The 23,233-nt window shown below is 42.8% G+C and overlaps 2 protein-coding genes and 1 pseudogene across 3 annotated transcripts; 1 reads left to right on the forward strand and 2 right to left on the reverse strand.

The window, feature by feature from the left end:
* On the reverse strand, positions 1-13,964 carry LOC125206730 (uncharacterized). Its single transcript, XM_089061592.1, has 3 exons — positions 13,097-13,964; positions 456-2,228; positions 1-368 (listed from the first exon to the last, which is right to left on the reverse strand). The coding sequence occupies exons 1-3, from the start codon at positions 13,962-13,964 to the stop codon at positions 1-3; spliced, it is 3,009 nt and encodes a 1,002-aa protein (XP_088917718.1).
* Positions 13,965-15,865: 1,901 nt separating this feature from the next.
* On the forward strand, positions 15,866-17,706 carry LOC125206732 (putative membrane protein At4g09580). Its single transcript, XM_089061593.1, has 4 exons — positions 15,866-16,020; positions 16,410-16,707; positions 17,028-17,198; positions 17,299-17,706. Exons 1-4 carry the CDS (start codon positions 15,866-15,868, stop codon positions 17,425-17,427), a joined length of 753 nt encoding a protein of 250 aa, XP_088917719.1. The 3' UTR covers positions 17,428-17,706.
* Positions 17,707-19,199: 1,493 nt separating this feature from the next.
* LOC125199391 (uncharacterized) lies at positions 19,200-22,442 on the reverse strand (annotated as a pseudogene). The gene is made up of 2 exons (XR_016132281.1): positions 19,790-22,442; positions 19,200-19,701 (listed from the first exon to the last, which is right to left on the reverse strand). The product of XR_016132281.1 is annotated as an uncharacterized LOC125199391 (transcript).
* Positions 22,443-23,233: the final 791 nt, after the last annotated feature.

Below are 23,233 nucleotides of genomic sequence, written 5' to 3' on the forward strand. Positions count from 1 at the left end.
TTAGCACGAACCCACATTTCTATCATTTTTATAAACTGGAAACACTTTTTTAATCTTTTCCAATTCATTGAAAACCTCTGTCATCGACATGCGATCTCTTGGAAGTTGCTTCGAGCATCTCACTCCAATCCTCAGAATTGAAACAATGCAATCCCAAAACTTTTCATCGACATTAAGTTCTTCATGCAGGCATGGATCCACTACTTCGGTTACACGGTCGGTTAAGGCTGTGCTAACGAAGTCCTGGAGATTTAGGCATCCTTCGAATGCATCACTTGTTGGTCTTCTGTTTGTGAACATCTCAAGAACAAGAATTCCGTAACTGTATACATCCCCTTGAGTTGATGCAACATAATTCATGCCATACTCTAAACAGAAAACATACATAGACGGCAGACTTAGCTATATGCATATAAAATACTAGTCAATTAAAGAGTTTAAAATTTGAAGTAAACCTGGAGCAATGTAGCCTATGGTACCCTTTATTGCAGATGAACTGCTTCTTTCCGCGGATGGCAAGCTCTGTGTAATGCTTGAAACAATTTTGGCTAAACCAAAATCACCAACTTTGGCAACCATGTCTTGATCCAATAGAATGTTACTCGGCTTCAAATCTCCATGAATAACTATGGTGCCAGTTCCACAATGCATGTACTCAACTGCCGATGCAATATCTATGGCAATATTGAGTCTCTGAATAGCACTTAGAGCTCCCCTGCCTTCACTCTCAGAATGAAGCCAGTTCTCGAGGCTTCCGTTGGCCACAAATTCATATACCAATGCCTTAAATTCATTCCCTTGAAAATCAGAGCTGTCACATACACTCACAATCTTGAGCAAATTTCTGTGTCGTATGCCTCTCAATGCATTGCATTCTGATGCCAAACTCTTACAAGCTCCTCTTACGTTAAGATTAAGAACCTTCACTGCCACATCTGTCTGCTCATCATCTTCATTGATAATTCCTTTGTAAACAGATCCAAATATCCCTGCACCAAGTAGATTTGTCTCCGAGAATCCTTCTGTGGCAGTCAAGAGATCTGCATATGATAGCCTCAAAAAGTCCGACATTTGGAATATGGGCATTTCAACATTTTGCGGTGCTCGTCGCTTGTAGATTATGATCACAGAGAAGCACACTGCAAGGGCTACTAGGCATGTGACTCCAACAATAGTTGGGATCAATATATTACCTATACCTTTGTTGTTCGATTTTGGTGATGATGGACAAGAAGGAAGGTTTAGGATTGCAATACCTCCACACAAGTATTGGTTTCCTTCAAGTGAGACTACACTTTCATTTTGGAAAACTCCAAGAATAGGGACTTCACCTTGCAGCTCATTGAAGGAAAGGTTAAGGTATAACAGACGAAACTCGCTAAGAAATCTTGGAATGAATCCTGAAAGGTTATTATGTGAAAGATCCAAATATTGTAAACCTCTCAAACTCTTGAGGCTGTCAGGTATCTCTCCTTGAAGAGAATTCCTACTGAGGACAAGCCAACTGAGCATGATGCAACTACTCAAAGAAGTCGGGATGTTTCCGGTTAATCTATTGTAGGACAAGTCCAATTCCACAAGATTTCTCAATGCACCAACTTCTGATGGAATAGCACCCATCAAGGCATTGTGGGATACGTTAAATCCGATAGAAATGGATGAAAGCCTCATAATTTCAGGAGGTATTGAACCATTGAGATTGTTCTCTGCAAGATCTAAGAGTGACAAGCTGGTGCAGTTGCCAAGACTTGCAGGTATACTTCCATAAAGATTGTTTTGCTTCAAGAGGAGAAAGTTCAACAAAGTCAAGTTCCCAAATGACATTGGTATCTCATTTGTCAGCCTATTTCCTCTTAGGTAGATTTCTTGCAAGTCATGAAGTTTTCCAATGGACCAAGGAATTGGACCTTCGAGATCATTGGCCTCAGCTGATAGAACGGAGAGACCAATGAGGCTTCCAATACTCGATGGAATCGTTCCTATTAACTGGTTTCCATCAATGCTCAGGAAATTCAACTGCCTGGAAAGATTGCCAATGGAATTTGGCAATGAACCAGTGAAGTGGTTATTTGCCAACAATAATTTTCTTAGTCTGGTGCAATTTGTGAGGGATGATAAAATAGTATGAATATCTCCTCTGAAATTGCTAGCTGAAGCCCCAAGACTTCGGAGGACTGAAAGCCTAGTAAAATCTATCAGATTTCCGGTGAAATTGTTTGCAGATAAATTTATAATTTAAAGGAGGGAAGATGATAGGGATCTCAACAATCAAATGCATCAGAGACTACAAGTCGACGTGCAAGACGTCAACAACACCAGCCATGCAAACGTACCAGACACCGATCATGAAGAGGAACCGCCGAGTGAGAAAGGTCGATCGAGAAGCATAACAAGGAGCAAGAAAGATAGACCCCAACGCAACAGATCACAACCAGCGAAATTCAAGGACTACACGACCTACTGAGATAGAGATGGAAGATTTGTTTAGTTTTCCTTATTTTATTTTTTTGCCTTGGTTATTTTATTTCCTTGTTGAACGCTATTTTGTTTAGGTTAGTTTTTGATAAATTTTTTCGGGTTTTCTTCTTGATTCTTTCCTGAATCGTAGAGTCGAATCAAGCAGGGTCCGAACTCTATATATAGAGTTCATTAGAGAGTCAAAAAACCAACGAGAAATAAGACAAATATTATTTTCTCGAAATATCGTATCTTCCAAACCCTAGTGACTGCTAGGGTTCTTCCTTCAAATTTACTCAACTTCACAAACGTACAGGTGCTCTAATTCTTGTTAGGATCCTAAATCCTATCAATTGGTGCTTTTACATTGAGCTCTCTTCCTCCAAATTGCAACAATGACGGCTGATACAGAATCTTCTTCAGCAAACAAACCACCACCAATGACCAATGAAGAACTCAGCGATTTGCTGCTCGACTTGCGTGTCCGATATGCCGGCCAGGACAAGAAATTGATGTCTCATCAGTTCGACCTTGAGGCCTTCACCCGCAAGCAAGAGGCGACGAACAAGCGGATCGAGGATCGCCTCGAGATTCTGATCGAGGCAAGTTTGGAAAGGAAGCACAACCCACCCGATCCGGACGCGCGAGGACCTAAACCTAGGCGTTGGAAATTACCGCCGTCGGTTGTTACACCGTCGGCCGGTGCAGATACCGACCCCTTGCCGAAGGTCAAACCGGAAGCCCCTCGTTTCAACGGAGAGAACGCAACGGAATGGATCCGCAAGATACAACGGTACTACAACCACCACTTCACCCCACTCGAGGATCGCATATACCTCACGTCCTACCTTTTCGACCACCCGGCATCCAGTTGGTTGACATATTGGGAGGACAACTGCAAACATAAGGATTGGGACGATTTCCTCTTGGCAGTCAAGCATCGATTTGACCCGGATTTGTACGTTGATCATGTGGGCTGCCTTGCGACACTCCGCCAAACCACTACAGTTGATGCTTATCAGACTGAATTCGAAGATATTATGCAAAAGACCTCTAACGTCACCGAAGAGACCCTGATGTCACTTTTCATCGCTGGGTTGAAAGAACCGATTAAGCAGCAATTGCTGACCAAGGGCCCTACGTCGCTCGATGAAACTTTCGCTCTTGCCAAGCAGTTCACAGCATGCCTAAAGCTCACTACAGCCGCGACACAGCCGTCCCACGCAGCCTGGTCTGACCGTGACAGCCGGCAGCGGCAAAATAATGCACCCACGCTGACTGCCGTTGTCCCCCCTCGCGCGTCTCAAGCGGGCCAACCACGTTCCGACATTCCGGTTGTCCGCATCTCTGCAGCTGAACGCGCTGACCGGACTCGGAAGGGATTATGTTGGTACTGCCCAGAAAAATACTCCCGCGAACATGTTTGCGGCACCAAATTTTATGCTTTAATGGGTGCCGACGATGAGGATGACCTCCTGGAGACCGAGACAGACCGGCATGGGGACGAAGATGGAGAGACCATGGTCATTACCGGCGACGTCTCGAGCATCCATGTTATCAGCCCCAAGATCAGACCACGAGCAATCCGATTGAAGGGACGGATCAATGGTTCTGAGGTGTCCGTACTGATCGATGGTGGCAGTACACATAACTTCATCAAGCCCACCATCGCTGAACAGCTAAGTCTTCCTGTCCATGCTATTAGTCCCTTTCGTGTATTTGTAGGCAACGGCGAATCTTTGCGTTGTTCTTATGCTTGTTTACAGACACCAATTATGATGCAAGGGCACGCTTTCGACATAGATTTGTTTATCTTACAGGTGAAAGGGCCGGATGTGATTCTGGGTGTGCAATGGCTCCAGGAGTTAGGAGATGTCACAAAGAATTATCGGGATTTGACGATGCAATTTGATTGGGGTGACCACACGGTCTCTCTTAAGGGTGATGGCGCTGCCCAAAGCAAATCTCCTACAACAATTTATTTTCGTTGATCGGTCAGGAGCCGGAGTGTGATTTATTTGAGTTGTTCACGGCTGAGAAGGAGGCCACCCCATCAGACGAGGTTATTACTCTGCCGAACACCGACTCTAGCCTCACTGCCGTTCTGGAGGATTTTCGCGATATTTTCGCACTTCCAACATCCCTCCCTCCCCCACGACAATGGGACCACAAGATTTATCTTCCAGAGGGCACGCGACCAATTAATGTCAAACCATATCGCTACCCCTACTTCCAGAAATCCGAGATTGAGCGCCAAGTGCGCGAGATGTTGACACAGGGAGTCATCCAGCACAGTACTAGCTCGTTCTCCTCACCCGTTTTGTTGGTTAGAAAGAAGGATGGAACCTTTTGGTTTTGTGTGGACTATAGAGCCTTGAACGCGGCCACTACAACGGATCACTTTCCAATTCCTACTGCCGACGAGCTATTTGATGAGCTTCATAAAGCACGAGTTTTCTCAAAATTAGACTTGCGCTCCGGATATTACCAAATCCGAATGCATACCGCTGACATTCACAAGACGGCATTTCGGACTCATGATGGGCATTTTGAGTTTCTAGTTATGCCTTTCGGATTGACCAATGCACTGTCCACGTTTCAGGCTGCCATGAACAGCATTTTTCGGCCATTCCTTCGCAGATTTGTAATAGTATTTTTTGATGATATTCTGGTATACAGTGGATCTTTGGCTGATCATGCGGTGCATCTGGAGCAGGTCTTGCATGTGCTCCGCATAAATTCCTTTTACATAAAGCTATCTAAATGTTCTTTCGGTGTGGATACGATCGAGTATTTGGGACATATAATCTCGGCAGGGGAGCTCCGGGCTGATCCAGCAAAAATCGAAGCCATGACGACCTGGCCAATTCCGAAAACAGTGAAACAATTGCGAGGTTTCTTGGGCCTAACGGGTTACTATCGTCGTTTCGTTAAGAACTACTCCATCATCGCAGCTCCAGTCACCGACTTGTTGAAAAAAGATGCTTTTCAGTGGCCTCAATCTGCGGCCGATAGCTTTGATGCTCTCAAGGCCGCGATGTCAGCAGCCCCGGTCTTGCATCTGCCAGATTTTGAGAGCCCCTTCTCCATCGAAACTGATGCTTCAGATTTCGGGATAGGCGCCGTCCTCCTCCAACACGGCCACCCGTTAGCCTATTTCAGCAAAAAGTTGGGGCCGAAGAGACGTGTGGCATCTACTTATCATAAAGAATTGTATGCTATAGTGGAGGCAGTACAAAAGTGGAGACAATATTTACTAGGCCGTGAATTTATCATCCGCAGTGATCAACGTAGCTTAAAGGACTTGTTATCTCAAATCGTTCAGACGCCGGACCAACAATTCTATTTGAGAAAGCTTATGGGCTTCAAATTCACGATAGAGTACAAATCCGGCGCTTCCAATCGTGTCGCAGATGCATTGTCACGTCGGGATGTGGATTTACCGGGCGATGACCCCTCGATCTTGGCCTTGTTGTCACAGCCTGTTTCGGCCATTATGCAGCGCATTCGGAATGAAAATAAGACCCTCCCAGATTTGATTGAGCTACATCAGGCAGTAGCAGCACGCACGGCACCTCTGCATGTTTCAGTCGCTCATGGTATCCTATTCTTCAAGCATCGTGTATATCTCAGTCGCGACTCCGACGTCCGCCTAGATATTCTGGCAGAATCTCATGATGCAAAAATGGCCGGCCACCCAGGGGAGAAAAGAACGTTTGCGCGGGTGTCGTCCTCTTTTTTCTGGCAAGGTATGAGAGCCGATATCCATCGATATGTAGCAGCGTGCGCAGTATGCCAGGCCACAAAGTACATCACGGATCGACCGTCCGGGCTAATTCAGCCTTTACCGATTCCAGATAAAGTTTGGGCGGCGGCATCAATGGACTTCATCGTTGGTCTCCCTCCGTCGTATGGATACACGGCGATAATGGTTGTGGTCGATCGTTTGTCCAAATATGCCCATTTTGGAGCACTTCCGACTGGATTCGATGCGCTCAAGGTCGCTAAACTATTTGTGAGAACTGTGGTTAAGCTGCACGGCTTTCCGGAGAAACTATTGACTGATCGGGATACCATATTCATGAGTGATTTTTGGAAGGAGCTCTTAACTATGAGCGGGACAAAATTACAATTCACCACCGCTTACCACCCGCAAACGGATGGCCAATCGGAGGTGACAAATCGGTCGCTTGAACAATATCAGAGAGCTTTTTCCTTTGAGCAACCTAGGAAATGGTTCGAGTTTCTTCCATGGGCCGAATTGGCCATGAATTGCAGTGTCAATACAAGCATCGGGATGTCTCCTTTTAAGGCTCTTTATGGTCGGGACCCCCCTAACATTTTCGGCACTCCGGCGGTGCCCGCAGAAAATGCAGCTGTCGCTGCGAATTTAGGGGAGAGAACAGAGCTGTTGCAATTGTTGAAACGAAATTTGGCTTTGGCCCAGAAGCGCATGGTTCACACAGCAAATCAGCATAGGAGGCACGTGGAATTTCAAGTGGGTGATCGCGTTCTTTTACGCCTTCAACCGTATCGGCAGGTTTCGGTAGGCCGACCAGCTTCGGCGAAACTTAGTCGACGATATTACGGACCTTATGAGATATTGGAGCGGATTGGGGCAGTCGCGTATAGGCTGCAACTTCCGGTTGGGAGCCGAATCCATGACGTATTTCATGTCTCACTTCTTAAGCCATTCGTTCCCCCTTTATCGGAGTCCATTACAAGTCAACTTCCGACCACTTTCAAGAATGGTCGACCGATTGATGTACCAATCCGAGCAACGGCGGAGAGGACAGCGTTGTATGAGGGATTGCCGCAACAACAATGGCTAGTTTATTGGTCTTCCAATCCAGCTGCACCTACTTGGGCACCGAAGTTGGAGCTTTTGAAACATTTTCCTTCACTCAGCCTTGTGGACAAGGCTGTTCTTAACAGGGGGAGTTGATAGGGATCTCAACAATCAAATGCATCAGAGACTACAAGTCGACGTGCAAGACGTCAACAACACCAGCCATGCAAACGTACCAGACACCGATCATGAAGAGGAACCGCCGAGTGAGAAAGGTCGATCGAGAAGCATAACAAGGAGCAAGAAAGATAGACCCCAACGCAACAGATCACAACCAGCGAAATTCAAGGACTACACGACCTACTGAGATAGAGATGGAAGATTTGTTTAGTTTTCCTTATTTTATTTTTTTGCCTTGGTTATTTTATTTCCTTGTTGAACGCTATTTTGTTTAGGTTAGTTTTTGATAAATCTTTTCGGGTTTTCTTCTTGATTCTTTCCCGAATCGTAGAGTCGAATCAAGCAGGGTCCGAACTCTATATATAGAGTTCATTAGAGAGTCAAAAAACCAACGAGAAATAAGACAAATATTATTTTCTCGAAATATCGTATCTTCCAAACCCTAGTGACTGCTAGGGTTCTTCCTTCAAATTTACTCAACTTCACAAACGTACAGGTGCTCTAATTCTTGTTAGGATCCTAAATCCTATCAATTGGTGCTTTTACATTGAGCTCTCTTCCTCCAAATTGCAACAATGACGGCTGATACAGAATCTTCTTCAGCAAACAAACCACCACCAATGACCAATGAAGAACTCAGCGATTTGCTGCTCGACTTGCGTGTCCGATATGCCGGCCAGGACAAGAAATTGATGTCTCATCAGTTCGACCTTGAGGCCTTCACCCGCAAGCAAGAGGCGACGAACAAGCGGATCGAGGATCGCCTCGAGATTCTGATCGAGGCAAGTTTGGAAAGGAAGCACAACCCACCCGATCCGGACGCGCGAGGACCTAAACCTAGGCGTTGGAAATTACCGCCGTCGGTTGTTACACCGTCGGCCGGTGCAGATACCGACCCCTTGCCGAAGGTCAAACCGGAAGCCCCTCGTTTCAACGGAGAGAACGCAACGGAATGGATCCGCAAGATACAACGGTACTACAACCACCACTTCACCCCACTCGAGGATCGCATATACCTCACGTCCTACCTTTTCGACCACCCGGCATCCAGTTGGTTGACATATTGGGAGGACAACTGCAAACATAAGGATTGGGACGATTTCCTCTTGGCAGTCAAGCATCGATTTGACCCGGATTTGTACGTTGATCATGTGGGCTGCCTTGCGACACTCCGCCAAACCACTACAGTTGATGCTTATCAGACTGAATTCGAAGATATTATGCAAAAGACCTCTAACGTCACCGAAGAGACCCTGATGTCACTTTTCATCGCTGGGTTGAAAGAACCGATTAAGCAGCAATTGCTGACCAAGGGCCCTACGTCGCTCGATGAAACTTTCGCTCTTGCCAAGCAGTTCACAGCATGCCTAAAGCTCACTACAGCCGCGACACAGCCGTCCCACGCAGCCTGGTCTGACCGTGACAGCCGGCAGCGGCAAAATAATGCACCCACGCTGACTGCCGTTGTCCCCCCTCGCGCGTCTCAAGCGGGCCAACCACGTTCCGACATTCCGGTTGTCCGCATCTCTGCAGCTGAACGCGCTGACCGGACTCGGAAGGGATTATGTTGGTACTGCCCAGAAAAATACTCCCGCGAACATGTTTGCGGCACCAAATTTTATGCTTTAATGGGTGCCGACGATGAGGATGACCTCCTGGAGACCGAGACAGACCGGCATGGGGACGAAGATGGAGAGACCATGGTCATTACCGGCGACGTCTCGAGCATCCATGTTATCAGCCCCAAGATCAGACCACGAGCAATCCGATTGAAGGGACGGATCAATGGTTCTGAGGTGTCCGTACTGATCGATGGTGGCAGTACACATAACTTCATCAAGCCCACCATCGCTGAACAGCTAAGTCTTCCTGTCCATGCTATTAGTCCCTTTCGTGTATTTGTAGGCAACGGCGAATCTTTGCGTTGTTCTTATGCTTGTTTACAGACACCAATTATGATGCAAGGGCACGCTTTCGACATAGATTTGTTTATCTTACAGGTGAAAGGGCCGGATGTGATTCTGGGTGTGCAATGGCTCCAGGAGTTAGGAGATGTCACAAAGAATTATCGGGATTTGACGATGCAATTTGATTGGGGTGACCACACGGTCTCTCTTAAGGGTGATGGCGCTGCCCAAAGCAAATCTCCTACAACAATTTATTTTCGTTGATCGGTCAGGAGCCGGAGTGTGATTTATTTGAGTTGTTCACGGCTGAGAAGGAGGCCACCCCATCAGACGAGGTTATTACTCTGCCGAACACCGACTCTAGCCTCACTGCCGTTCTGGAGGATTTTCGCGATATTTTCGCACTTCCAACATCCCTCCCTCCCCCACGACAATGGGACCACAAGATTTATCTTCCAGAGGGCACGCGACCAATTAATGTCAAACCATATCGCTACCCCTACTTCCAGAAATCCGAGATTGAGCGCCAAGTGCGCGAGATGTTGACACAGGGAGTCATCCAGCACAGTACTAGCTCGTTCTCCTCACCCGTTTTGTTGGTTAGAAAGAAGGATGGAACCTTTTGGTTTTGTGTGGACTATAGAGCCTTGAACGCGGCCACTACAACGGATCACTTTCCAATTCCTACTGCCGACGAGCTATTTGATGAGCTTCATAAAGCACGAGTTTTCTCAAAATTAGACTTGCGCTCCGGATATTACCAAATCCGAATGCATACCGCTGACATTCACAAGACGGCATTTCGGACTCATGATGGGCATTTTGAGTTTCTAGTTATGCCTTTCGGATTGACCAATGCACTGTCCACGTTTCAGGCTGCCATGAACAGCATTTTTCGGCCATTCCTTCGCAGATTTGTAATAGTATTTTTTGATGATATTCTGGTATACAGTGGATCTTTGGCTGATCATGCGGTGCATCTGGAGCAGGTCTTGCATGTGCTCCGCATAAATTCCTTTTACATAAAGCTATCTAAATGTTCTTTCGGTGTGGATACGATCGAGTATTTGGGACATATAATCTCGGCAGGGGAGCTCCGGGCTGATCCAGCAAAAATCGAAGCCATGACGACCTGGCCAATTCCGAAAACAGTGAAACAATTGCGAGGTTTCTTGGGCCTAACGGGTTACTATCGTCGTTTCGTTAAGAACTACTCCATCATCGCAGCTCCAGTCACCGACTTGTTGAAAAAAGATGCTTTTCAGTGGCCTCAATCTGCGGCCGATAGCTTTGATGCTCTCAAGGCCGCGATGTCAGCAGCCCCGGTCTTGCATCTGCCAGATTTTGAGAGCCCCTTCTCCATCGAAACTGATGCTTCAGATTTCGGGATAGGCGCCGTCCTCCTCCAACACGGCCACCCGTTAGCCTATTTCAGCAAAAAGTTGGGGCCGAAGAGACGTGTGGCATCTACTTATCATAAAGAATTGTATGCTATAGTGGAGGCAGTACAAAAGTGGAGACAATATTTACTAGGCCGTGAATTTATCATCCGCAGTGATCAACGTAGCTTAAAGGACTTGTTATCTCAAATCGTTCAGACGCCGGACCAACAATTCTATTTGAGAAAGCTTATGGGCTTCAAATTCACGATAGAGTACAAATCCGGCGCTTCCAATCGTGTCGCAGATGCATTGTCACGTCGGGATGTGGATTTACCGGGCGATGACCCCTCGATCTTGGCCTTGTTGTCACAGCCTGTTTCGGCCATTATGCAGCGCATTCGGAATGAAAATAAGACCCTCCCAGATTTGATTGAGCTACATCAGGCAGTAGCAGCACGCACGGCACCTCTGCATGTTTCAGTCGCTCATGGTATCCTATTCTTCAAGCATCGTGTATATCTCAGTCGCGACTCCGACGTCCGCCTAGATATTCTGGCAGAATCTCATGATGCAAAAATGGCCGGCCACCCAGGGGAGAAAAGAACGTTTGCGCGGGTGTCGTCCTCTTTTTTCTGGCAAGGTATGAGAGCCGATATCCATCGATATGTAGCAGCGTGCGCAGTATGCCAGGCCACAAAGTACATCACGGATCGACCGTCCGGGCTAATTCAGCCTTTACCGATTCCAGATAAAGTTTGGGCGGCGGCATCAATGGACTTCATCGTTGGTCTCCCTCCGTCGTATGGATACACGGCGATAATGGTTGTGGTCGATCGTTTGTCCAAATATGCCCATTTTGGAGCACTTCCGACTGGATTCGATGCGCTCAAGGTCGCTAAACTATTTGTGAGAACTGTGGTTAAGCTGCACGGCTTTCCGGAGAAACTATTGACTGATCGGGATACCATATTCATGAGTGATTTTTGGAAGGAGCTCTTAACTATGAGCGGGACAAAATTACAATTCACCACCGCTTACCACCCGCAAACGGATGGCCAATCGGAGGTGACAAATCGGTCGCTTGAACAATATCAGAGAGCTTTTTCCTTTGAGCAACCTAGGAAATGGTTCGAGTTTCTTCCATGGGCCGAATTGGCCATGAATTGCAGTGTCAATACAAGCATCGGGATGTCTCCTTTTAAGGCTCTTTATGGTCGGGACCCCCCTAACATTTTCGGCACTCCGGCGGTGCCCGCAGAAAATGCAGCTGTCGCTGCGAATTTAGGGGAGAGAACAGAGCTGTTGCAATTGTTGAAACGAAATTTGGCTTTGGCCCAGAAGCGCATGGTTCACACAGCAAATCAGCATAGGAGGCACGTGGAATTTCAAGTGGGTGATCGCGTTCTTTTACGCCTTCAACCGTATCGGCAGGTTTCGGTAGGCCGACCAGCTTCGGCGAAACTTAGTCGACGATATTACGGACCTTATGAGATATTGGAGCGGATTGGGGCAGTCGCGTATAGGCTGCAACTTCCGGTTGGGAGCCGAATCCATGACGTATTTCATGTCTCACTTCTTAAGCCATTCGTTCCCCCTTTATCGGAGTCCATTACAAGTCAACTTCCGACCACTTTCAAGAATGGTCGACCGATTGATGTACCAATCCGAGCAACGGCGGAGAGGACAGCGTTGTATGAGGGATTGCCGCAACAACAATGGCTAGTTTATTGGTCTTCCAATCCAGCTGCACCTACTTGGGCACCGAAGTTGGAGCTTTTGAAACATTTTCCTTCACTCAGCCTTGTGGACAAGGCTGTTCTTAACAGGGGGAGTTGATAGGGATCTCAACAATCAAATGCATCAGAGACTACAAGTCGACGTGCAAGACGTCAACAACACCAGCCATGCAAACGTACCAGACACCGATCATGAAGAGGAACCGCCGAGTGAGAAAGGTCGATCGAGAAGCATAACAAGGAGCAAGAAAGATAGACCCCAACGCAACAGATCACAACCAGCGAAATTCAAGGACTACACGACCTACTGAGATAGAGATGGAAGATTTGTTTAGTTTTCCTTATTTTATTTTTTTGCCTTGGTTATTTTATTTCCTTGTTGAACGCTATTTTGTTTAGGTTAGTTTTTGATAAATCTTTTCGGGTTTTCTTCTTGATTCTTTCCCGAATCGTAGAGTCGAATCAAGCAGGGTCCGAACTCTATATATAGAGTTCATTAGAGAGTCAAAAAACCAACGAGAAATAAGACAAATATTATTTTCTCGAAATATCGTATCTTCCAAACCCTAGTGACTGCTAGGGTTCTTCCTTCAAATTTACTCAACTTCACAAACGTACAGGTGCTCTAATTCTTGTTAGGATCCTAAATCCTATCAGAAGAATTCGAGATGGAAGCTGGAAGCTCTCCAGTCAAATGGTTGGAGCTCAAATGAAAAGTTTTCAAGTTGGGAAGTGTAAAGGAAGGGATGATGCCATTGAGTTGATTATCAGCCAATGAGAAAATCTCGATGGTCGACAGATTAAAAAGGCCTAATGGCACCGAACCAGTTAGATCGTTGTTGATCACATTTAGCAGCCGCAATCTTCTAAGCTGAACAAGCGACTGCGGAATCTCTCCCTGCAAGCCACAATCTCTTAAGGAAAGTTGGAACAGATCTGTGAGGTTTCCTAGGAATGGTGGAAAAGTCCCTAAAAGCATGTTGTCCGACAAGCCCAAAGATTGGAGGTTGACAAGTGAAGATATCCCGGGGACTATGGCTCCGATGAGCTCATTGTCGATCAAATTCAGATAGTAAAGATTTATGCATTGTGATAGGTTTGATGGAATCCCACCTCCCAAAGAATTATTACTAAACTCGATCTTTCCAAGCCTTCTGAGGCGGCCAATCTCCTGAGGGATTGGGCCTCTGAAGGTGTTGTTTTGCAAGTTGATGGTTTTGAGGAAAGAGAGGTTACCTATATGAGGCGAAAGAGATCCCACGAGGCCTTGTGATGGAAGAGAAAGAGAGACAATTCTGTTTGGATGCCTTTTGCTGCATGAGACGCCATTCCACAAGCAGAAATGCGTTGTTTCGTTCCATGAGCTCAAAGACTGCAGTGGATCGTCATGTATGGATTTCTTGAATGCCAGAAGAGCTTCAAGATCAGTATGGTTGTTTGAATGTGAAGAATGAATGGTGTTAAAGAGGATGAAGAGAACAAGGAAGGGAGTAGAGATGACATGTTTTGCCATGGTTTTTTGGTGTCTTCCAAGTAGTAGTATAGTTTTTCTAGCTTGTTTGAAGAGGAAGATCATATACTCAATTTTTCAAAAACCAAAACTTGTGTTCATACTAGAAACAATTTGATCAAAATTACACTTAAATTTCTTCATGCATAGTCTACTTTGGACTTTTTCATGGCCATGTTATTGTCTCAAGGGACAAGAGGATGAAGAGAGGGATACGAATAAGGAAGTGATTTTTGGTGTCATGAAATAGTATAGCTTGATGTAATAGAAAGATCAACTATACAAATATACAATTTTCCACAACCATAAGTTGTGTTCATATTGAAATGAAGTTAATATTCTTCAAGCATAGTCTACTTTGGACTTGGTCATTCCATCTATAATTTATTATTATGGACCCCTTCGAGTTAGACTTTCATAACTAATTTGGACTTTGTCATTTCAATATGTTTGGGTAGGAGGAACAATGAGCGATGAACATAAAATCTCCACATGTAACAACGAACATCTAAAAAAAATATAGTACCATAACTTTATCATATTAGTTACTCTTAATAAATTGACATGTTATCGGTTTTTAAATTATTTCAAATAAACTTCTTTTTGTTAAGGATTGCAAAGTAGATTAATGAATTAGATTTGCCATGTTACCAATATTTGGTCATCCACGTTTTGTATCACAGTTAAAATGGCTGTCTTTATTGGACTATGGTTTTGTAAACATGATTTAGTTTTGGGCTAACTTCTAAGTGACCATATTAACCTCATTACATTTTCATATTTCCAACTTGACCAGTGAACTCTACGTCCGGCATCCTCTTATCTGTCGCCGGCGAAAAGTAGGGTGCGGTGAGCAGTGGCGCCTTTTTCTCCTTCTCAATCTCAGTCACGGTTGCGTCGCCTAGGCTGGAGAGACTGTATAAATTTCGCTGGGTTTCAATTGCTCTATAAGGATTGATTTGTCCATTTGATTATTAGTGTTGGTAGATTAATCTTGATATTTACCCAATTAAGGATTCAGATTTGTTGTGTATTTTATCTTTTTTTCATGTGTGTATTGAGACACTGATCGACACTACTCTCAAACCATATTGAAAATTATTGTAAAAGTTCATTGTATAACATTTTTGACCTTTTATATAGAGCTGACAAGTGACAAGGACTCTAATGAACAATGCACATGTTATTGACAATGGAAATTTAAATATACATATAATAGAAAAGAGTATTTGTTTCAATATTGTTACGGAGCAACGATTCCGTTATCTCTATGTACGGGAAACACATTTCGTATCGTTTTCAATTCATTAACAACCTCTGCCATTGACATGCAAAATTGAAACAATGCAAGTCCAATACTTTTCATCCACATTTCACTGTCGGGTAAGGCTCTGCTAATGAAGTTTTGGAGATTTAGGTACCCCTCGAATGCATCACTTGTTGGTCTTCTGTTTGTGAACATCTCAAGCACTAGAACTCCATAACTATATGCCTTCCCTTGTGTTGATGTAACATAGTTCATGCCATACTCTTAGCCAAGTACATACATAGAAAAACTTAGGTATATACAAATAAAAAACATTTCAAGTGAACTTGGAGCAATGTAGCCTATGGTACCCTTGATTGCAAATGAACTGCTTCCTTGGCAAACATGTCTTGATCCAAGAGAATGTTACTCGGCTTCAAATCTCCATGAGTGATTATGGATTCAGTACCACAATGCAAGTACTCAATATCAATAGCAACATCGAGTCTCTGAAGAGCACTCAGAGCTCCTCTGCCTTCATTCTCAGAATACACCAGTTCTCGAGGCTTCCGTTGGCCACAAATTCATACACCAATGCCTTAAAATCATTCCCTTGAGCTCATACACCAGCGCAAGAGACGCCATTCCACCCGCAAAAATGCGTTGTTTCGTTCCAAGAGCTCAAAACATGCAGCGGATCATGGTGTATTTGCTTCTTGAATGCAAGAAGATCTTCAAGATCAGTATGGTTTTTGAATGTGAAGGAGTGGTTGTGAAAAGAATGGGAGTAGAGATGAACACGAGAGAAAACTAGTTAGTCTACTGTGTGTGTGTGTGAGATAAAAATGGCTTATGTATAGGTTAAATTGGTATATTTGATGACTTTGGTTGCTCGATTAATCGATGATAGGTAGCTTTAGCTCAATTTGCTTTTGAATGCGTTTCGATTTGGAATTTGAGGGTTGTATTATGCAGTATTTTATATGTAAATTCATGAGATAGAGTTAGACAGTTAGCTAAAAGTGAAAGGAACAGACCATACGTGATCGAAAATCCGAGACTCTGCTCAATTTGCTCAAGTTCATCTCCTGCCAAAAACAGATTAACATTAATGAGAAATGTAAGAAACTCGACTTGCATAAGCTATGTTGTGTAGATATCATTAGTTCTACTCAATTCTGGTTGGATTTTTGTAATGGTAGCATTGTGACATTTATATCGTGTTCCAGAGATCATCTTGGAAGTTATGCCCGACACTACCCAGCAAAGTTCATTCTTGGTTACTGTTCGACATACATATTCATGCAGACATTTATGATACCAGGGACAATTTTCATGTCCTTGCTAGCTGGAGCTCTTTTTGGAGTTGGCCGAGGCCTATTTTTGGTTGTCTTTAATGCCACTGCTGGTGCATCGTCTTGCTATTTTCTGTCTAAACTAATTGGCAAACCCATTGTTCTCTGGTTGTGGCCTGAAAAGCTGCGATACTTTCAGACAGAGGTGTGCTTCTCTCTCCCCTTTTAATCTCAAGTAGCAAGTATCCTATGTAATATCCCCACGATTCATTTGATCAATGTGGTGGGGTGCTGTGTTGTTTGGATATCATGTTAAAATGGATGAACGGCGGAGAAAACTAGTTAGTCTACTATGTGTGTGTGTGTGAGATAAAAATGGCTTATGTATAGGTTAAATGTAGACACCTTGGATTTTGCTTACTTTTTAAGTATGTGCATCAATGATTCTACTTATGTTAGCTAGTCCCATTATCCAGAACTTTTGACTTTGACATGCTGCTGATATTCGTCTTTTATTGATAGCAGATAGGGAGGCATAGAGACAAGTTGCTCAACTACATGCTCTTCCTGAGAGTTACCCCAACATTGCCCAATCTTTTCATCAATTTGGCTTCACCAATTGTAGATATCCCATTTTATATCTTCTTTCTTGCAACTGTCATCGGTCTCATACCAGCCTCCTATATTACTGTCAGTGTAAGCCTTTTCACTTTCCTCAATCATACATATCTCTTTCTGAGTTTATTATGGCCATTGGAATTTGATTAGATAAGCATGCGTCGTTTTCATTGTTTAGGCTGGTCTTGCGCTTGGAGATCTAAAGTCGGTGAAAGATCTATACGATTACAAGACATTGGCTGTGCTCTTCCTTATTGGGTCTGTTTTATTATTTCCAACCCTCCGGAAGAGAAAAGCAAGTGTATGAATGGATCGGGTCGTGTATTTCTCCCGTCTCCGAGGAGCCCAGGGAACAAAAGGATTCTTTCATCGGGGTGAGTATTGAAGGCTATTCATTTTTTGTTAGAAGATAACACAGCAGAAATTGTGAGATATTACATTGTGGCATGAAGCAACACATGATGTTGCTGTATGTATATATATTTATTCAACTCAAATTTCTAATATCAGATAATAGAATAGTTATTCTTGTGTTTGATCCATACATTATTATTCAGGGATTATACTATTCTCATACATTATTGTGTTCACGTCTATTACTTGTCTCATTTACCTCAATGAATACACATTCGTATCATTACCAAATCTTGAAGAATATATAAATGAGACATAACATCAGAATATAAAAATTAGACACAACATAACAACAAACAAGGAAAAACTGCCCAGTTAGATTATTGTCACCTATATTTAGCCACTGCAATCTTCTAAGCTGACCTAGGGACTCGGGAATCTCTCCTTGCAAGCTGCATTCGCTTAACGAAAGTTGGGATAGAATTGTGAGGTTTCCTAGGAATGGAGGGATAGTCCCCGAAAACATGTTTATCGACAAGCCTAACGCTTGGAGGTTGACAAGAGAAGCTATCTTGGGAACTATGGCACCGGTGAGCTCATTGTCAATAAAACTCAGATAATCAAGATTTGTGCATTGTGTTTGATGGAATCCTGCAAAAAAATTATTACTAAGCTCGATATGTTGAAGCCTTCTGAGGCGACCGATCTCCTGAGGGATTGGGACGTTGAAGGTGTTGTTTTGCAGGTTGATGGTTCAGAGAAAAGAGAGGTTACCAATGTGAGGCGAGAGCAATCCCACGAGGCCTTGAGACTGCAAAGAAATAAGAGACTCTGTTTTGCTTTGGGTCAAGTCCGCACGAATTTGTTTTTGGGTCAGCGACACAAACATGGGTCGTTCCAGCCCTGGCCCCTGGGTCATCCTGGGCCCGACCCTTACCGGGGGCTCATCCAGGAACAACCCAAAGCCAACCTGGCTCTGATACCTCTTGTTACGATCGTTGATTGCAACATTAGTTTTATATTGTCCGCTTTGGGTCAAGTCCGCACGGATTTGTTTTTGGGTCACTCCCAAAAGGCCTCAAATTAATTGGGGTTGGACAAAAAATTATATACACTTCCAACTTCTCTCTCAATCGATGTGGGACATGTTTTTAACCCAACATTTTCTTAGTAAGATGGTTATAAAAATAGTTGTATTGATAAACATCAAGGTGCATCATGATTTAATATTGCAAAAATAAATTATCGTGAATACTGACTTTTCTGTATAGCCAATATGACAAAAAACAACAAAATATAAAAAATTTAAGCTAATATTATGACCATAAAATCAAAAAGCCATCGTGCATTACACGACAATATTGCAAAAAATTTAAGCTATGACCATAAATCAACAAGCCATCGTGCATTTCATTACAATATGACAATAAAATCAACTCTATCTTTCTTCTTTTCATATCTTATTGAATAAATTTGGATGAGGCTGACTATTCCACGGCTTTCCTATCTCTTCAACGGATGAAGCTACTCTGCTCCCCCTGTGTTTCTCCTCCCACCATTCCGGGAAACCGACCACCTCAAAACATGTCTCCTTTGTATGTTTTCTTGTTTGTATGTCTCATCCATACTCTGATACGATTTTGAACGACATCAAGAATATATATTTGGGACACAACATAAAGGAACTGCAAATTATTGACTATTGTAAACATTAAAGCTAGATAATGTAAAGAAAGTTCAATTACAACAACCAGAGCAACTGCTACAACTGAAAGATATTGTACACTCAACTTCAAACATAAGAAGATGAGAGACAAAATTTAAAGCAATAAGTAACAGAAACAAACATTTTTTCAGTGTTGATATGGAGAAACATTTCTGCCATTTCAGAGTATAGGAAGAACATTTCTTATCTTTTTCAAGTCATTAACAACATCTGCCATCGACATGCGATCTCTTGGAAGCTGCTTTGAGCATCTCACTCCAATCCTCAGAATTGAAACAATGCAATCCCAATACTTTTCATCCACATTAAGTTCTTGATACAGAAATGGATACACTACTTCCATTACACGGTCGGTTAAGGCTGTGCTAACGAAGTCTTGGAGATTTAGATACCCTTCGAATGCATCACTTGTTGGTCTTCTGTTTGTGAACATCTCAAGCACAAGAACTCCGTAACTGTATACATCCCCTTCAGTTGATGCAACGAGGCTCACGCCATACTCTGAACAAAATACATAGATAGACAACGGACATAGATAAATGCATGTAAAAAAACTTGTCAATTAGAAAGTGTAAAGTTTGAAGTAAACCTGGAGCAATGTAGCCTATGGTACCCTTGATTGCTGATGAACTGCTTCCTTCCGTGGATGCCAGGCTCCCTGAAATGCTTGAGACAATTTTGGCTAAACCAAAATCACCAACTTTGGCGAACATGTCTTGATCCAAGAGAATGTTACTCGGCTTCAAATCTCCATGAATAACTATGGAGTCTGTACCACAATGCAAGTACTCAACTGCACATGCAATATCAATTGCAATATTCAGTCTCTGGATAGCATTGAGAGCTCCCCTGCCTTCATTCTCTGAATGAAGCCAGTCCTCGAGGCTTCTGTTGGCCACAAATTCATACACCAATGCCTTAAAAGCATTCCCTTGAAAATCAATGCTGTCACAAACACTCACAATCTTGAGCAAGTTTCTGTGTCGTATGCCTCTCAATGCATTGCATTCTGATGCCAAACTCTTACAAGCTCCTCTTACGTTAAGATTAAGAACCTTCACCGCCACATCTGTCTGCTCATCATCATCATTGATAGTTCCTTTATACACAGATCCAAATCTACCTACACCAACTAGATTCATGTCCGAGAATCCATTTGTAGCATTCAAGAGATCTCCGTAAGATAGCCTCAAAATGTCTGGCAGTCGGAATATTGGGTTTCCAACATTTTGCAATGTTCTTTGCTTGTAGATAATGACGACACATAAGAACAATGCAAGCGCTAGGCATATGGCTCCGACAATAGCTGGGATCAAGATTTTCCCCAAACCTTTCTTGTTGGATTTTGGTGATGACGGACAATAAGGAAGGTTCAGAGTTGCAATACCTCCACACAAGTTTTGGTTTCCTTGAAGTGAGTTGCACTTTCATTTTGGAAAAACTCCGAGAGTTGGGACTTCACCTTGCAGGTTATTGAAAGAAATGTTGAGATACAACAAGCTAAACTCAACAAGAAATCTTGGAATCACTCCTGAAAGGTTATTCTGTGAAAGATCCAAATATTCTAAACCTCTCAAAGCCCTCAAACTATCAGGTATCTCACCTTGAAAAGAATTTCTATCTAGGTAAAGTGAGCTGAGCATCACACAACTCCCCAAAGAAGGAGGAATGGTTCCGGATAATCTATTGTTGGACAAGTCCATGTATCCAAGATTTCTCAAAGCCCCAAGTTCTGATGGAATAGTACCCGTCAAAACGTTGCCAGATAGATCAAGTCCAATGGACATGGAGGAAAGCTTCATGATTTCAGGAGGTATTAAGCCACTGAGGTTATTGTATGCAAGACCTAATTCTAACAAGTTGGTACAGTTGCCAAGACTTTGAGGTATACTCCCAGAAAGATTATTTAATGCTAAGGAAAGAATGTTCAACAAAGTCAAGTTGCCCAATGAAAATGGCATCTCATTTATCAGTCTATTTTTATGGATAGTGATAAGTTGCAAGTTATGGAGTTTTCCAATGGAGGAAGGAATTGGGCCTTTTAGATTATTGGTATCAGCTACTAAAGAAGTGAGACCAACAAGGTTTCCTATACTGGATGGAATGCTTCCACTTAACTGATTTTTATCGAGGCGTAAGGACGACAAGTGATCAGAAAGATTGCCAATGGAGTCTGGTAACGAACCAGTGAAATGGTTTCCATTCAATTCCAAAGTTTCAAGGTTGGTGCAGTTTGTAAGGGATGACAAAATAGTACCTATATCTCCATTGAAACGGTTAGATGCAACCAAAAGCACTTTAAGAGCTGGAAATCTAGTTAAATCTATCATATTTCCGGTGAAACTGTTTTCAGATACTTCTATGAGTTCAATGAGGGAAGAGTTAGATAGCGAAGCTGGAAGTGCTCCACTGAAATTATTACCATTCAAATAAAGGTACTTCAACTCGGGAAGTGTAGAGCCTATGTCGACAGGTATGCTTCCATGAAGTCGATTGTAATCAAATCCGAAATACTCGACACTTGAAAGATTATAGAGGCCGAGTGGAATAGAACCAGTTAGATTATTGTCATACATAAGTAGCACCTGCAATCTTTGAAGTTTAGCGAGCGACTCTGGTATCTTTCCCTTGAAGCGGCAAGAACCTATCGACAGTAGGGATAGATCTGTGAAGTTTCCTAGGAATGGCGGGATAGTCCCTGAAAGCATGTTTTTCGTCAAGCCTAAAGTTTTGAGGTTGACAAGGGAAGCTATCTCGGGAACTATGACTCCGGTGAGCTGATTGTCAACCAAATTCAGGTAATAGAGATTTGTACATTGTGATAGGTTTGTTGGAATCCCACCACCAAAAGAATTATTGCTAAACTTGATCACTTGAAGCCTTCGGAGGCGACCCATCTCCTGAGGGATTGGGCCGCTGAAGGTGTTGTTTTGCAAGTTGATGATTCTTAAGAAAGAGAGATTACCAATGTGAGGCGAGAGCGATCCCACGAGGCCTTGAGACTGCAGAGAAAGAGAGACGACTCTGCTTGGATGCCTTTTGCTGCAGGAGACACCATTCCATCTGCAGAAATGCATTGTTTCGTTCCATGAGCTCAAAGTGTGCAACGGATCGTCGTGTATGTATTTCTTGAATGCTAGAAGAGCTTCAAGATCAGTATGGTCGTTTGAATGTGAAGAAGGAATGGTGGTCAAGAGGATGAAGAGAATAAGAAAGAGAGTAGAGATGACATGTTTTGCCATGGTTTTTAGAGTGTTCAACTAGTAGAATAGTTTTGCTAGCTTCCTAAAATATATAGAAAGATAATCTACCCAATTTTCCACAGCCAAACTTGTGTTCATACTTAAAAGGACTAGATATTTAACAACAGTCTGCGTGATTAAATATCTTAAATTATGTTACAGTAGTAGTAAATTGGGCTTTGAATTTTTTTCAGTAATTGTATTAATTCTTAAAAGTCCATTAAAAATATATTATCATCTTAAAATATTAATTAATGTTAAATAGTAGTAATATTTTTTATATATCAAAATCAACTTATCTAAATTAAATATACTTATATAAAGTAAATTAAATATTTCTTTATTTCCTTTAATTTTAGTTTTATAATTTAAAATTTCAACCTTCTTATTCATTTTCATTTTTTTTAATTTTCTAAAAGTTTGGGATGTTATAGAAAAATTATACTACTTCAGTCCCACCATAAGTGATTCATATTTTTTTTTTATTACGTCCCAACTAAGGTATGTCATTTTTTTTGTTAAAATATAACACAATTTTTCTTTCTTACTTTATTACTCCATCCGTCCCAAGTTAAGCGAGTCATATTTTTTTTAGGATGTCCAACTATAAATGAGCCATTTTTTTTTTTAGCAAAAAATCATCCCTCTTACTTTATTATCCATCTACTTTATTCTCACTTTACTTGTTCACTTTTCTCTCTCAAATGCTTTACTCTCTCTACTTTTACTTTTTAAATATCAATTACTTAAATTCCATGCCCAAAAGAAATGCTTCGTTTATTTTGGGACGG

The sequence above is a fragment of the Salvia hispanica genome, chromosome 6 (genome assembly GCF_029641045.1).
Source record: "Salvia hispanica isolate PSC_SH4W2 chromosome 6, Shi_PSC_v1, whole genome shotgun sequence".
NCBI lineage: Eukaryota > Viridiplantae > Streptophyta > Magnoliopsida > Lamiales > Lamiaceae > Salvia > Salvia hispanica.